Here is a 15751-nt window from a genome sequence, read left to right on the forward strand (position 1 = left end):
CGACCACGTGAGGTAGTGAGGGCAGTCAGGGAGTGGAACAGGCGACCACGTGAGGTAGTGAGGGCAGTCAGACAGTGAAATAGGAGGCCACAGGAGACAGTGAGGGCAGTCAGAGAGTGAAACAGGTGGCCACGGGAGGCAGTGAGGGCAGTCAGAGAGTGGAACAGGCTACCATCGGAGGCAGTGAGGGCAGTCAGAGAGTGGAATAGGCTACTATAGGAGGTAAAGAGAGCAGTCAGAGAGTGGAACAGGCGACCACGGGAGGCAGTGAGAGCAGTCAGAGAGTGGAATAGGCGACCACGGGAGGCAGTGAGGGCAGTCAGAGAATGGAACAGGCTACCACAGGAGGTAGTGAGCTCTCCATCAATGGAAATCTTCAAGCGAAAACTGGATAAACATATAGCTGGGATAATTTAGGAAAACCCGCACTCACAGGGGGCTGGACCCGATGGCCTGTGAGGTGCCTTCCAACTCTACCATTCTATGAGATCACAGAATAAACTATGAAGTATAAACTTGATGGTCAATAGGTGCGGAGGTTTATAAGGTTAGCAGCACCTCCTCTGGACCTATTCACTGTGTGACATCACACGCTGTCTTCGGCTCAGTGCCTTGCGTCCATTACCAGGGACTTTACCGGCCAGGGCCCCTTGGTTACTGCATCGTACCTGTGCACATTGCCTACTTGGTCTAGTTTATTCTGTGATTTCACTTTCTTTTAAAGTCCCTTCACCACCTCTACGCATGCTCACAATCTCAATACCCAATGCTATTACCGTACTATTTTTTAAAGGGGTGAGTGTACCTATTTCTTTTACTACTGGTTGTTGTATCATATATGTGGACAATACACACATTGCTATTTCTTTTTGTTCTATTCATTTATATCCAATTTTCCCAAATATACATGTATGGCTTATCATTATATATCTAGTAGATTGTTTCCAATTTATCCTTATTTGTCTATTAATATTGTTGTAACCACATTTTTTTATTTTTTTACCTCTGGGTGCTCTGAGGGATTGACCAGTAATTTTGCTCAGGTCGTATGCAATGTATACATGGGTTGGTTCTAGCACACAGGTACAATTTATTTTTGAATCCACCCCATGTATGTTCCCAATGCAATAACGTGCTTAGTAAGATATTAGTAATTCTAATACATGTAATCATTGCTATCACAGGTATGTAACAGAATTTGTAAACCTAGGCAATGTTTCAGCTCTTCGAACTTTCAGAGTATTAAGAGCTTTGAAAACTATTTCTGTAATTCCAGGTAAGAAGAAATTGGTGTGAGGTGTTAGGCCCCTTGTACATCCAACTGTTTCTTTGTGTCTGTCATTGTGTTTGTGTGTAATTTCCCTTGGTTTTTTTTAGATATTTTTGTAAAACTCAGCATTTAACTTCTGTTTGAAAAAATGTATAAAATTATAAACATATTTGAGGAAAGTAGGATAAACATTTATAGCATGTCCAAACGTTTACCGCTATGACACACATCTATCTCAAAAAGATGGGCCCCATTGCAATCCATTGTCATTGGTAAGTTGGCCGCGCATGCGGAGCTTTCTCTATTCATTTGTATGGAAGTTCCGAAATCCAAGAGGGCAACTTTTGGATCCTCTAAACAAATTAATGAAAAAAGTAGCACATGCGTGACCTCTTCCATGTTCCAGGCAGCTCATGCCTTTACCCAAATCTATAAATGCATACAGTTGGACACTGAAAAAGCCAAAAATGTACAAGGGAAAATATGGCACTGAATTACTGCAAAAGAGAGATATTTAGTTTATGTATTGGCCAATGCATGTAAGCCCGGAAACCAACGGCAAGGTATATCTCTGTAATCCGGGAACCTAACTTAAATGCCACTATTTAGGTTAAAAACATCCGTGTCTGGGCAAAATGCCACTATTTGGACTACAAACCTCCATGTATGGCCAGCTAGGCTGCGACTACAATGGTTATGAACACAGCCAGGTCTTAGGGCGGAGTAATGCAGTGCCATATTTTCCCTTGTACATTTTTGGCTTTTTCAGTGTGCAACTGTATGCATTTATAGTTGCTATGTTTTTTCAGTTAGCACCTGTTCGCATTTGTTGGATGTGCGGGTCAGTTTTTTGATATTTCTAGTGAGTCTTTTTCTGACTGAGCACTCCGCCCTAAGACCTGGCTGTGTTCATAACCATTGTAGCAGGAGCCTGGCTGGCCATACATGGAGGTTTGTAGTCCAAATAGTGGCTTTTTGCCCAGACTCCGATGTTTTTAACCTAGATAGTGGCATTTAAGTTAGGTTCCCGGATTACAGAGATATACCTTGCCGTTGGTTTCTGGGCTTACATGCATTGGCCAATACATAAACTAAATATCTCTCTTTTGCAGTAATGCAGTGCCATATTTTCCCTTGTACATTTTTGGCTTTTTCAGTGTGCAACTGTATGCATTTATAGTTGCTATGTTTTTTCAGTTAGCACCTATTCACATTTGTTGGATGTGCGGGTCAGTTTTTTGATATTTTTACCCAATTCTAAGCCTCGACCTGCATCTATCAGACATGTATGGAATATCAGTTTGATATGCCCTAAATGTCCGAAAGTAGATAACCTGAGGCTGTTCCCTGAACTCCCTAACGTCCCTACATGAGTCTTTCCCCTCATCGCTGATCACGTGCCTAAGCCTAGGCTTGCCTTGAACTCATTTTGGCTAATGAGAAGGCCAGCAAGAACACTAGTCCCACTGCTACAATAATACAGACTAAAGTTTTTCATCACTTGGTTGAGTGCTGAAAGATTCAATATATATTTTTTAAGTGTAGATTAAATCATTTGATTAAAGAGAATCACCCACAGTTAAAAATGATTCTGTAGAATCATGCAAAAAATAATTTTCAACTGATATCACTTAAAAACAAAAATCTCCTGTGTTACATACATGATTGGTACTAGTAATCTTAGGGCGGCTTTGCACGTTGCAACATCGCACGTGCGATGTCGGTGGGGTCAAATCGAAAGTGACGTACATCCGACGTCACTTTCGACATTGTAGTGTGTAAATCCTAGATGATACGATTAACGAGCGCAAAAGCGTCGTTATCGTATCATCGGTGTAGGCTTCGAATTTTTCAAAATTACGCTCCCCCGACAGGTACGATGTTGTTCCTCGTTCCTGCGGCAGTACACATCGCTGTGTATGAAGCTGCAGGATTGAGGAACATCACCTTACCTGATGCCGCCGGCTATACGGAAGGAAGAAGGTGGGCGGGATGTTTACATCCTGCTCATCTCCGCCCCTCCGCTTTGATTGGCCGCCTGCCGTGTGACGTCGCTCTGACGTTGTACGATCCGCCCCCTTAGGAAGGAGGCGGGACGCCGGCCAGAGCGACGTCGCAGGACAGGTGAGTGCATGTGAATCTGGCGTAGCGATAATGTTCAATACGCCAGGAATCACAAGATATCGCTGCTGCGACGGGGGCGGGGACTATCGCGTGCGACATCGCAGCATCGGCTTGCGATGTCGCAACGTGCAAAGCCCGCCTTAGATTCTCTTCGGGCACGTCCACGTAATGTGTCTAATGCTGGTGGTCGCGCATGCTCAGTAATCTCACATTCCTTTTAGATATCTTCTTTTATACGGGCAGTTATGTGATTTCTCTTATTTCTGCCAATAAGATTTGTCAGAGTATTTAAGAGAATCTTCTTCAGGAAAATATATGTATATAACAGCAATATCTAGACAAAGGAGTATATATTTTTATAATTATTCCACTTTATAAAAAGAGTAAATGTAATTTTTACTTTTTGGGGAACCATCTTAATATGCAGTTTAAGAGGTCTAAGCCCCATATGTCTCTGGATGGAGCTTCGAATCCCCTGTTCTCTGGATGGAGCCTCGAATCCCCTGTGTTCCCCATACTGATAGATGCTGCTCCTTAGAATTTCATTTTCAACATGTGCTATATGATAACTGAAACGAAAAAGTGTGAATTGTGGAACAATTGTGGTTGCGGTGCCACTTTTTCAGTATGTAGCATGAATAAAGAAGTAATGAGAGACCTGCAATTTATGGCAAGGTTGTCATTTATACTTATTGTGACCCTCTTAGGACTCTTTCACTCATCCGTACAGTTTAGTCCAATGTCGGATCACAATCATAGAATGGTAGAGTTGGAAGGGACCTCAAGGGCCATCGGGTCCAACCCCCTGCGAGTGCAGGCTTTTCTAAATCATCCCAGCTATATATTTATCCAGATTCCCCTTGAAGATTTCCATTGATGGAGAGCTCACTACCTCCCGTGGTCGCTTATTCCACTTCCTGACTGCCCTCACTACCTCCCGTGGTCCCCTGTTCCACTCTCTGACTGCACTCACTATCTTCCGTGGTCGCCTGTTCCACTCCCTCACTGTCAGAAAGTTTTTCCTAATGTCTAATCTGAATCTCCTTACTTTAAGTTTCATCCTATTGCTTCTTGTTCTTCCTTGTGCTAATGAGAATAGGGTAGTTCCTTCTGCACTGTGACTACCTTTAAGATATTTGTAGACCGCTATTAAGTCTCCTCTCAGGTTTCTCTTTTTTAAACTAAACATCCCTAGTTCTTTTATCTGAATGAACGAACTGGCCAAGCGTCTTCTCATCCGAACGTGACAGCTTCTTATATTCCTATGAAGCTGCCACATTCGTCAGGTTGGGAGAGCCATGGCCAGCCCCGATTTGGACGGATGCGTGAAAGAGCCCTTGCCCGTAGGAAATAATAATTGATGCTGCATTTAAACTGTAATTTCTTTTTGTAATTTTCTTACTTGCATTTAAGGTTTGAAGACCATTGTGGGGGCCCTGATCCAGTCGGTTAAGAAACTTTCCGATGTGATAATTCTCACGGTATTTTGTCTGAGTGTCTTTGCACTAATAGGACTGCAGCTCTTTATGGGACACCTAAGGAATAAATGTGTGTATCTTCCAAATGGTTATCCTGTAGATATTGAAGAATATGTGAAGAATGAAAGTAAGTCATGTTGTATCTCCATATCTCGTCAAGAAACCCATTTTGAAAAATGTAGTGCTTTCTTAGTTAAAGAGTAACTTTACTATTTCTTTATATTTAATTGTTGATCAGTCGTTGAATTGTTATGAATCTTTGTAATATATTCCATTACTTTATCTTAAGGCCCCATCACATGCTACGATATATCTAACGATATGTCGGCGGGGTCACGGAATTTGTGATGCACATCCGGCATCGTCAGACATATCGTAGCGTGTGACACCTCCGAACGACTGTGAACAAGCAAAAATACTCACGTTATCGTTGCTCGTTGACACATGGTTCATTTTCAAAATGTCGTTCCACCTTCTGTGCTCCGGTTGTTCATCGTTCCCGAGGCAGCACACGTCGCTACATGTGACACCTCGGGAACGACGAACTGCAGCTTGCCTGCGGCCGCCGGCAATGCGGAAGGAAGGAGGTGGGCGGGATGTTACGTCCCGCTCATCTCCGCCCCTCCGCTTCTATTGGGCGGCCGCTGTGTGACGTTGCTGTGACGCCGAACGTCCCTCCCCATTCAGGAAGAGGATGTTCGCTGCCCACAGCAACGTCATTAGGGAGGTAAGTACGTGTGACAGGGGTTAATGACTCTGTGCGCCACGGGCAACAAATTGCCCGTGACGCACAAACGACGAGGGCGGGTGCGATCGCTCATGCGATCGCACGACATATTGGTGCATGTGACGACGCCTTTACTTCCTTTTCTCTCAAACTCCATACTGACAAGGCTGTTTTGTCTGCCTTGTTCATGCACTTGGAGCAGCTGTTTTGACCTGCAGATCTATCAATATCATTACTCCTCCCGTCCTCCAAGCTCAGACACTACACTGTGTGCACATTTATTAGGCAAGAGAGTATTTTGACCATATTATAATTTTTAATTCATTCTATCCCCCTCTGTTTTTTACTTGGACCAGTCCTCCTCCCATTTGGCACAGTTTTTTAAGTAGCAGGAGACTTCAAAGAGGGGTTCTGCTTTTTTGCTCTCAGTTCACACACTGGGTGCTTGTGGAAAGGGATTGTACAGCTCCTTTCACAGTGTGCTGGTGCTGTGTCGCGGCCATTGTTGCGGTGGTTGTGTGTCTGTGGGGCGGTGTGGCCTGGAGTCATCAGGGCTCAGCCTTGCAGCATGGTGCTGTGAGGCACCAGGTCACCTGTCCTGCTGCTGCATTGTCGCTGCTGCAGCGGTTGGTGCACAGCGCCACACCTTAACGCATAGTTTAGGGACCCACTCAAGAGGTTCGCCGTGTCGTAGCAGTGGGCTTCATACAGTCTGATCAGAATGTTAAACCAAGAGCCTCATGCTCAGGTATTTATTTTTTGCTGCTGGCAGTCACTCCCCATCAACAGAGCAGAGCGGAAGAGAAAGAGCTGCTCTGTTGGCATGAAACAGCAGGATCGCTGGCAGGAGTGGTCGGTGATTGCTCTGAGCTGGCGCAGCATAGAACAGGCTGGTAGTACCTGCCTGTTAGTTCTTAAGCCCATAGGTAAAACATAACATTTTCCTGAACCCCTTTAATTCTAGCCATGCAGCTTTCACATTTTCTTTTTGTAACTTGGGGGTACCCTTTCACTTTGCATAGGTTTCAGTAAAGACTATGTACGTAACACTTTATCTCCTATGGCAGCAGATGATATATATTCTGTGCTGGGTTTCCCCTATAGTTTACAGCAGATTAATGAGAGGATCATATGCAGGTAGCCCTGGAATCATCCCAATATCGGGGTCCTTTTATCAAATATGCATTGTCCAAAGTGACATCCTGTTTAAATGCAACAGTTAAAACCTCATTTATATTAAATACATGAGTAAAATAAAATAAGCAGTTTGTATACCTAATGATTTCCTTGCAGACATTTTAGATGTTAAGCCTCCAACAATAGATTGCACTTTTGTTCCAGTTCTATGAGTGATGTTAATCTAATGTGTCTTTCAAGCCTGAAGCTGTAATGATAGCATTGATTAAATTACACTGTAAAATGTTACGTTCACATACAAATTGTTTCAATGTTGTACATCTGTATCTTCAGCTAAATGACGCACATTAGTTCATGCTTGTCTCATCAAGAGTCCAGGTCATCTATCAGAGGGAGCAGGCAGCGATGGTCCTCCTGCCAAAGCCACCTGCAGTTTAGACTTGCCGGGCATTCTGATATATTTCTAACCCCAGGTGCAATAGTGTACATAGAAGCAATTGATAAAAACGAGATTGGTGCCAGGTCTTGCCACAAAGGACAGAAAGGCCGAGCATTTGTTTCCCTCTCCCTTTTAATGACCTTTGGACCAATTCTCTACTACTATTTTTGCTTTTTTTGGAGCTAAAGGGTACTTTACATGCTGCAATCTCGCTAGTGAGATCGCAAGCGATCGTACCCGCCCCCGTCGGTTGTGCGACACGGGCAAATTGCTGCCCGTGGCGCACAACCTCATTAGTCCCCGTCACATGGACTTACCTGCCCTGCGACGTCGCTCTGGCCGGCGAACCGCCTCCTTTCTAAGTGGGGCGGTTTGTGCGGCGTCACAGCGACATCACACGGCAGGCGTCCAATAGAAGCGGAGGGGCGGAGATGAGCGGGACGTAACATCCCGCCCACCTCCTTCCGGATTGCCGGTGGACGCAGGTAAGGAAATGTTCGTCGCTCCCGCCGTGTCACACATAGCGATGTGTGCTGCCGCAGGAACGAGGAACAACATCGCTAATAAGCAGACAACGATTTTTGGTGTTTGGACGACCTCTCCACGGCAAACGATTTTGACCTCTTTTGCGATCCTTTAAGGTCGCTCGTACGTATCACACACTGCATTCTCGTTAATGAAGCTGGATGTGCGTCACAAACACCGTGACCCCGACGATAATTCACTAACGATATCGCAGCGTGTAACGCCCCCTTAAGTCTTCACGATCTATTGCCACCTAAGACCAGTAAAAATGGCACCATCCAATGCCAGACCCATCTCTACAAGGGCCTCATGAAAACAGAAACTTTTCTCCAGATGTCTAAAAATAAAGAGTACCAAACACAAATCAGCTATAACGTTAGAACAACTGACAGATAAAGTTAAAGGGAACCTGTCAGGTGCAATATGCACCCAGAACCACGAGCAGTTCTGGGCACATATTGCTAATTCCTGCCTAACCGTCCCTGTATACACTAGCATAGATAAAGAGATCTGTAGAAAAAGTATTTCTAAACATCCTTTATAATATGCTAATGAGGCCAGGGACTAGTTGCAAGGGCATTACTTCCCTTGGCTAGTTGGCCCCCTTAGCATGTAAGCACACCCCTGTGGGAGTCAGTGGCAAGGTCGCTCTTACCGCTTTCTGCTGCCACCGTGCCCAATACTGGATTTCTGCTCAGTGCGCATGATCAGAAATCCTGGACTTCCAGTCATGTGTACTATGAAGCTGGGTGTACATGTCCCGGCTTCAAACTGGTGTAGTGAGGATGACCGTAAGTTCGGGAACTTTCTGATTGTGTGCATTGAGCCGAAAACCAGCAGTGGCAGCAGAGGCGAGTGCGACCTTGCCTCTGATGCTGTGCATTTATTAGCAGGGGCGTGTTAACATACAATGAGGGCCGACTAGCCACGGCAACTAACGCCCTTTTGACTAGTCCCTGGCCTCATTAGCATATTATAAAGCATCTTTAAAAATACGTTTTCTAAAGATCTCTTTATCTATGCTACTAGATACAAGGACAGTTAGACAGGGATTAGCAATATGCACCCAGAACTGCTCCTGGTACTGGGTGCATATTGCACCTGACAGGTTCCCTTTAATAACATTGACTAATTACAACCCTATACAATCAGGAGGTGCAATAAGAGACTGGTAAATTTTTTAAGTTAATGTGATAAACCAGGAAAAATGGACAAGAATATATGATTCCACGGAAAAGGTATTGTCAACAATAATAGTGATGAGTGTTGCCACTGCTTGATACGAAATCAAACAAAATCAAAGTGTTCGGGAACGCTCGTTACGCAATAGAGCCCAAATGTTTCGCGGTTTGTAGACATCCAATCAGCATGTGGGGATTCAGTGGCGTAGCAAAGGGGGGGTGGAGGGGGCGGTCCGCCCAGGGCGGCACGTGTCAGGGGGGCAGCATTTTGGGGGTAAAAAATAAAAAATAGGAAAACATAGAAGAAATAAAAAGCTAAGTAATAGGCTAAGTAAGATTTGACACCCCTGCTTGACCTTGGGCTGCATATAATTTACATACAGTATTAGCTTATAGAAAAGGGCCGTCCGCAGCTGCATTCCTGAACATCTTTAAATTCCATTCATAGTAACGCGGTTAACCACGCTCAATGCAGCCTCACTACGCTGCCAGCTTCCTCTCTATGATTGGCTACACATGCTAGGGAGTAGGGTTCGCCCTGCACAAACAAATCCAAATTTGATTGTAGTTCCATGAAAAATAAATATTTTGATGGCTTTCCGGATTTTTTAAGATTTCTGGATTATCGACGGCCAACATAGGGGGGGCACCAAATTTGACGACCGCCCCGGGTGGCAAAAGCAGTTGCTATGCTACGCCACTGTGGGAATTGCCTGCCATACACGCGGTAATGGCCTGTATATTCAGCATGTGTTTGAAGCCGACCTCTACAATTCTCTTACATGTATAATACCCCCCAGGGGTAAATCTTTTTCAGCAATTGCAATAAATGCAAAGGGTTTACCAGTCTAGGAATCACACTCTTTAAAAATAGGGAAAAAAAATGTATTCTGTGGCCCTCCTCTACATGCCTTCCAGGATATATTGCAGTCCTTTCTAATTTTTGGCACCCCTTGCACTTAGGAGTCCCACTACCTAACAATTTTAACAGAATGTATATGAGGCCCTCCTTTATGTGTAATGCAGGCTGTTTCAGAGTCCCGCTTCTAAGTTTTGGCAGTTCTTGCATTGTCTGCACGCTTTGGGAGTTTCAGAGTCCCTCCTTCATAAATTACATAGGATGTGTCTGACCATGTCACACTCACCACATGCCCAGATAAGGTAGTAAAATCTTAAAATTACATTTACCGGTGACCACTATTGCGTGTAGTTGTATTTTCCCCTCTACTTTGTAATCTATTGTAGTCATAAGTGACGGAGAACTACGGTGAGAGATGGCCCGGCTATTACGGGGTGGAGGGGGGCATTTTTATTTTTTTCTCTTTTTAATTTGGCTTTATATACAAGTCATTATACAGGAAAGAATGTTTCCTAACATTTTTTTCCTATAAAATCCATTTTATTTTGGGTTGTTTATGTTTTATTGTCAATCTATAAAAGTGCAATAATACCGTAATCTGACAACATTGTTCCCAGCAAAAGCATTTCTGGTTGGTCCTGGCATTCACATGGATGTTACTTTGACATCTTCCACCTGCTTAATGGGAATCTGCCAGCAGGTTTTTGCTATAGAATTTGAGAGCGGAATAATGGAGACGCAGGGAGCCTGATTACGGCAATGTATCACTTACTGGACTGCTTGATGCAGTTTTACTAGAATCCTTGTTCTGCTGTAAATGTAGCGGTGCTCAAATTGCTGAACTGTGTATAAGCTCGCACACCCCACTGTGTACACTGTGCATTATGAGCAAGTTACCAATCAGTGGTGAAGGCGGGGTTACACAGATTAGCCTTACTGCCATGCATGTGAGACCTAGTCCTGTAGTGATAAAACGCTGATTGTATTTAAACTACAACACACAGCCTAAGAAGTGACCCATCCCTGGGATCAGGGTTTCGTTGTCTACATTATGCTGCTCTCTGATTAAAAAACAACAGCTTGCTGACTTGGAGACCAAGTACTCCTCCTTATGATCTACTTATATTAAATACTGAATATGGCCTCTTTCAGAAGGATAATGTCACACAATATTCAGAAATTGTTTGACGAACATGACAGGGAATTCAAGGTTGTAACTTGGCCTCCAAATTCCTGATTCCAGCAATATTTTCATTGCTGTTCCCTGGTGATAAGACATTGTTCTGTCATGTGACCGCTGCAGCTAATCAGTGACTGATTGGCTGCAGCCTTTACTACTTCATCAGATATATGCTCTGATGGAATACTGATGAGTTGTATCTGATCAGCAACCACTGATTGGCTGCAGCCTTTACTTTATAGAGCTGATATATGCTCTGACGGAATACTGATGAGTTGCATCTGATCAGCCACCACTGATTGACTGCAGCTTTTACTTTGTAGAGCTGATATATGTTCTGACGGAATACTACTTCATTAGGTATACACTCTGACGGAATACTGATGAGTTGCATCTGATCAGCCACCACTGATTGACTGCAGCTTTTACTTTATAGAGCTGATATACATTCTGATGGAATACTATTTCATTAGATATATGCTCTGATGGAATACTGATGAGTTGCATCCAATCAGCAACCACTGATTGACTGCAGCAGTCACATGACACAAAAATATCATGGCACTCAGGAGAAGCAGTAAAGCTGACATCATAAGTATAACACCGCTACAGGAGGGAAGTTTCCACTGGTTGTATTTTTTGTGTGGCAAGGATTGGTTATACAGGGGCTGCCCGGTAGTGGACAACCCCTTTAATAAATCTGCTGCTAATGTCTAAAGGCCCTGTCACACACAGAGATAAATCTTTGGCAGATCTATGGTTGCAGTGAAATCATGGACATATTGTTCCATTTGTACACAGCCACAAACCTGGCACTGATTGTCCACAATTTCACTGCAGCCACAGGTCTGCCACAGATCTGCCACAGATCTGCCACAGATTTATCTGTGTGTGTGACAGGGCCTTAAGGGCCAGATACAATAGGACACATCAGATCAGAGATCTTGTGGAGTCCATGCTCCGTCACGTTAGCGTTGTTTTTGATGCTATTAGGCAATGTTACGGTTGATCGGCGTATGTCCTACCACTCATTGAAAAATTGTATCCTGCCCTTATTATGATATAACAGTTTTAACGGTGACATTACGTGAACACTCCTATAATAAGTCACCATCATTCATTTTGGATTGATTTAATTTGTAATGCAACTAATGTACTATTACGCTGGTAATGCTCCGTGCGGTGAAAAAAAGACAAATGCTGAATTTTCTACATAATCCCCTGATAGTAGGAAAAAAAAAAATGAAAAAAAAAATATAAAAATAACACAAAACTTAAACCCTATATATTGCAAGAAAATTGGGGCAAAAAAATATTTGAATGTCTGAACGCGAAATCATTTTAAAGCTGTTAAAAGCGCATGTATGAAAAAAACAAACAAAAACGGTTAAAGCAAAAATTGGTGCAATCCAGTGTTTTTGGGGGGGTCTTGCCACTGGAGTAGTGCTTTAAATCTAAGCCCCCTGCCCTTACCCTTATACTCACCCTCCTGCGTCTTTATCTGTTATCTGCACCGCTGTCGCTGGTCTCTGCCAGATTGTGACCTGCCGGCAGCTCCACTGTTTCATGGAGCGTGCCGAAGGTCACAACTCAGTACAAGTCTATGAGGACCTCATTCTGGCTCTCATAGAGTTGGATTGATTTCTGGCCAATCAGAAGTTGTGGTCAGAAGATGGCACTGCAGGACCAGAACATTTTAGAGCTGTTAAAAGGGCATGTATGACAAAAAAAAAAATGGTTAAAGCACCAATCCAGTGGTTTGGGTTTTTTTGCCACTGGAGTGGTTGTTTAAATCTAAGCTGCCGACCCTCAGTCTTATATGTGCCCTCCTTTGTCTTCATCTGTTATCCACACCGCTGCGGTCGGTCTCTGATAGATTGTGACCTGCCAGCAGCTCCATTGTTCCATGCAGCGTGCCAGAGGTCATAACTCAGTACAAGTCTATGAGGGTCTCGTTCTGGCTCTTAAAAAGTTGTATTGACTTCCGGCCAATAAGAAGTTGCAGTCACATAATGGCGATGCAGGACCAGAGCGACGTAGATAAAAGATGAAGACACCAGAGGGTGAGTTTATAGGTATGGGAAGGGGGCTTAGATTTAAAGCACATTGCTGCCGTGGTGTTTTAAAGAGGTTGTCTTGAATTAGATAACTTCTTTCACTCAGAATCTGTCAATGAGCCATTGAAATGAGGAGTTTGTATCTCTCTTGTCTGGCTTTTTCTGGCCTCCTCTGTGCTAATTTATGACCACAGAACATATAAAAGCAGTTACATAGTTACTTAGGTTTAAAAAAGACCTCGGTGCATCTAGTTCAACCTTCCTCTAGCAATTATATGTGCCGCCCTGGCAAAACCATATACCCCCATATAGGTCCCATGCAGTCTTCCTCATATAGGTCCCATGCAGTCTTCCTCATATAGGTCCCATGCAGTCTTCCTCATATAGGTCGCATGCAGTCTCCCTCATATAGGGCCAGCTCTTTCCCCCATATAGGTCCCATGCAGTCTCCCTCATATAGGTCCCATGCAGTCTCCCTCATATAGGTCCCATGCAGTCTCCCTCATATAGGGCCAGCTCTCCCCATATAGGTCCCATGCAGTCTCCCTCATATAGGGCCAGCTCTCCCCATATAGGTCCCATGCAGTCTCCCCCATATATGTCCAGCTCTCCCCATATAGGTCCCATGCAGTCTCCCTCATATAGGGCCAGCTCTTTCCCGCATATAGGTCCCATGCAGTCTCCCTCATATAGGGCCAGCTCTTTCCCCCATATAGGTCCCATGCAGTCTCCCTCATATAGGGCCAGCTCTTTCCCCCATATAGGTCCCATGCAGTCTCCCTCATATAGGTCCCATGCAGTCTCCCTCATATAGGTCCCATGCAGTCTCCCTCATATAGGGCCAGCTCTCCCCATATAGGTCCCATGCAGTCTCCCTCATATATGTCCAGCTCTCCCCATATAGGTCCCATGCAGTCTCCCTCATATAGGGCCAGCTCTTTCCCGCATATAGGTCCCATGCAGTCTCCCTCATATAGGGCCAGCTCTTTCCCCCATATAGGTCCCATGCAGTCTCCCTCATATAGGTCCCATGCAGTCTCCCTCATATAGGGCCAGCTCTCCCCATATAGGTCCCATGCAGTCTCCCCCATATATGTCCAGCTCTCCCCATATAGGTCCCATGCAGTCTCCCTCATATAGGGCCAGCTCTTTCCCGCATATAGGTCCCATGCAGTCTCCCTCATATAGGGCCAGGTCTCTCCCCCATATAGGTCCCAAGCAGTCTCCCTCATATAAGGCCAGGTCTCTCCCCCATATATGTCCAGCTCTCCCCCATATATGTCCCATCAATCCCCCATATAGATCCAGCTCTCTGATCCTCCTCCATGCCCATTAAAAAAAAGTGAAAATAGACTTTACCTAGCACTGCAGCCGCTCCCGCGCTGTGGTCCCGGCTCCTCTGTCTTCGGCTGTAAGGCCTAGATGAGCACGTCGTGCATCATGACGTGATCATTCTAGGTCCGAACAACGAGCGCCGAGCGTCTACACAGAAACGAGACTTCCCGTGTAGCACTCGGCGGGTTATTTCAATTGTAAGCGCCTGTGCGCTTACAATTGAAATAACACAAGGAAATTGTGACACGGGCTGGGTAAATGGCCTCCGGGGGTCGGATGCGGCCCACGGGCCGTAGTTTGGGGACCCCTGGACTATACAATACAACATTTTACCCAAAAGATATGCATTTAATTTATTTAAAATTGCCTCTGGCGGTGTCTATATCCTTTAAATCATGGCTGTCCATCAATAACAGAGATGTAGCAAGCAAACAGCATCAGGACCCCCTTCCATCACCTTTACTCCAGCATTCCATAATCATAGACAGGGGATGTCCAAAGTGGACGATTCTGTAATATATTTCTCTTAAAATGTATTTAAAGGGGGAATCTCTTCTGTTTCGGGTTGAATATCCAGCCCTTGTGTAACCATTTAGTTTTTTGCTATTTTGCAGGTGTTATTTATAAAGAGAGAGGTCAGAAGGATGCTTTGCTTTGTGGTAACAGCTCGGATGCGGGGTAAGAACATAGTTAATAAACTGCGTTTTGTAATTTAAAGGGAATTTATCAGCAGATTTTTGCTACTTCATGTGATAGTTGTATAATATAGGAAAAGAGACCCTGATTCCAGCGATGTATCACTTAGTTTACTGGGAGCAGCAGTCGGGATACAATCAGAGTTTTTAGATGTAGCATGTAACAGAGTTCAGACAGCTAATTCCGCCTACACCAGGCTCTCTGAGTACATTGTATAATGGCAGTGAGCTGCTAACCAGTGATTGGACCAGGAGTAATATGAGCTGTAATCCAAGCAGTGATAATTTCCTGCTGATAAAACACTCACTATGTTGAAACAACAACACAGAGCCTCATAAGTCACACATTCCTGAAATCAGTGTCTAAGCCCCTACTTCATGCTGACCTCAGATTAAATTACAAAAACCTGGAGGACAACATTGGCCAGGAAGGGATGCAGAGCGATGACATACATAGTGAACTACACAGTAAAAGTGCCACCTTTCATATCCCACAAAGTAGTAGTGCCTCCCCACAGTAACAGTGCCCACACACTGTAATATCTCCCCATACAGACCTCACATATTTAGGCTACTTCTTCTGTCTAATCTCATAGTAATGATGACCTTATTTAACCCCACATTGTGATGAGTTGGGTTTCCAACAATATTGCCCCATTTATTCCTACTACAATGTATGTCCACTCTTTGGTCTGTAAAATACGCCTCCTGAGACTGGCAGTGTAAGGGGTAGTTGGACCCCTG

The 15751-nt window shown here is 44.3% G+C and overlaps 1 protein-coding gene across 2 annotated transcripts in view; it reads left to right on the forward strand.

Moving 5' to 3' along the window:
• The window catches only part of LOC142245034 (sodium channel protein type 2 subunit alpha-like), a 249642-nt gene that overhangs the window by 127152 nt on the left and 106739 nt on the right, over positions 1–15751 (forward strand). For both annotated transcript variants that reach the window (XM_075317280.1, XM_075317278.1), the window contains exons 6-8: positions 1185–1276; positions 4808–4999; positions 14927–14990. In XM_075317280.1, coding sequence (XP_075173395.1) covers positions 1185–1276; positions 4808–4999; positions 14927–14990 — 348 coding nt within the window. The remainder of the gene's footprint in view (positions 1–1184; positions 1277–4807; positions 5000–14926; positions 14991–15751) is intronic.

The sequence above is a fragment of the Anomaloglossus baeobatrachus genome, chromosome 7 (assembly GCF_048569485.1).
Source record: "Anomaloglossus baeobatrachus isolate aAnoBae1 chromosome 7, aAnoBae1.hap1, whole genome shotgun sequence".
NCBI lineage: Eukaryota > Metazoa > Chordata > Amphibia > Anura > Aromobatidae > Anomaloglossus > Anomaloglossus baeobatrachus.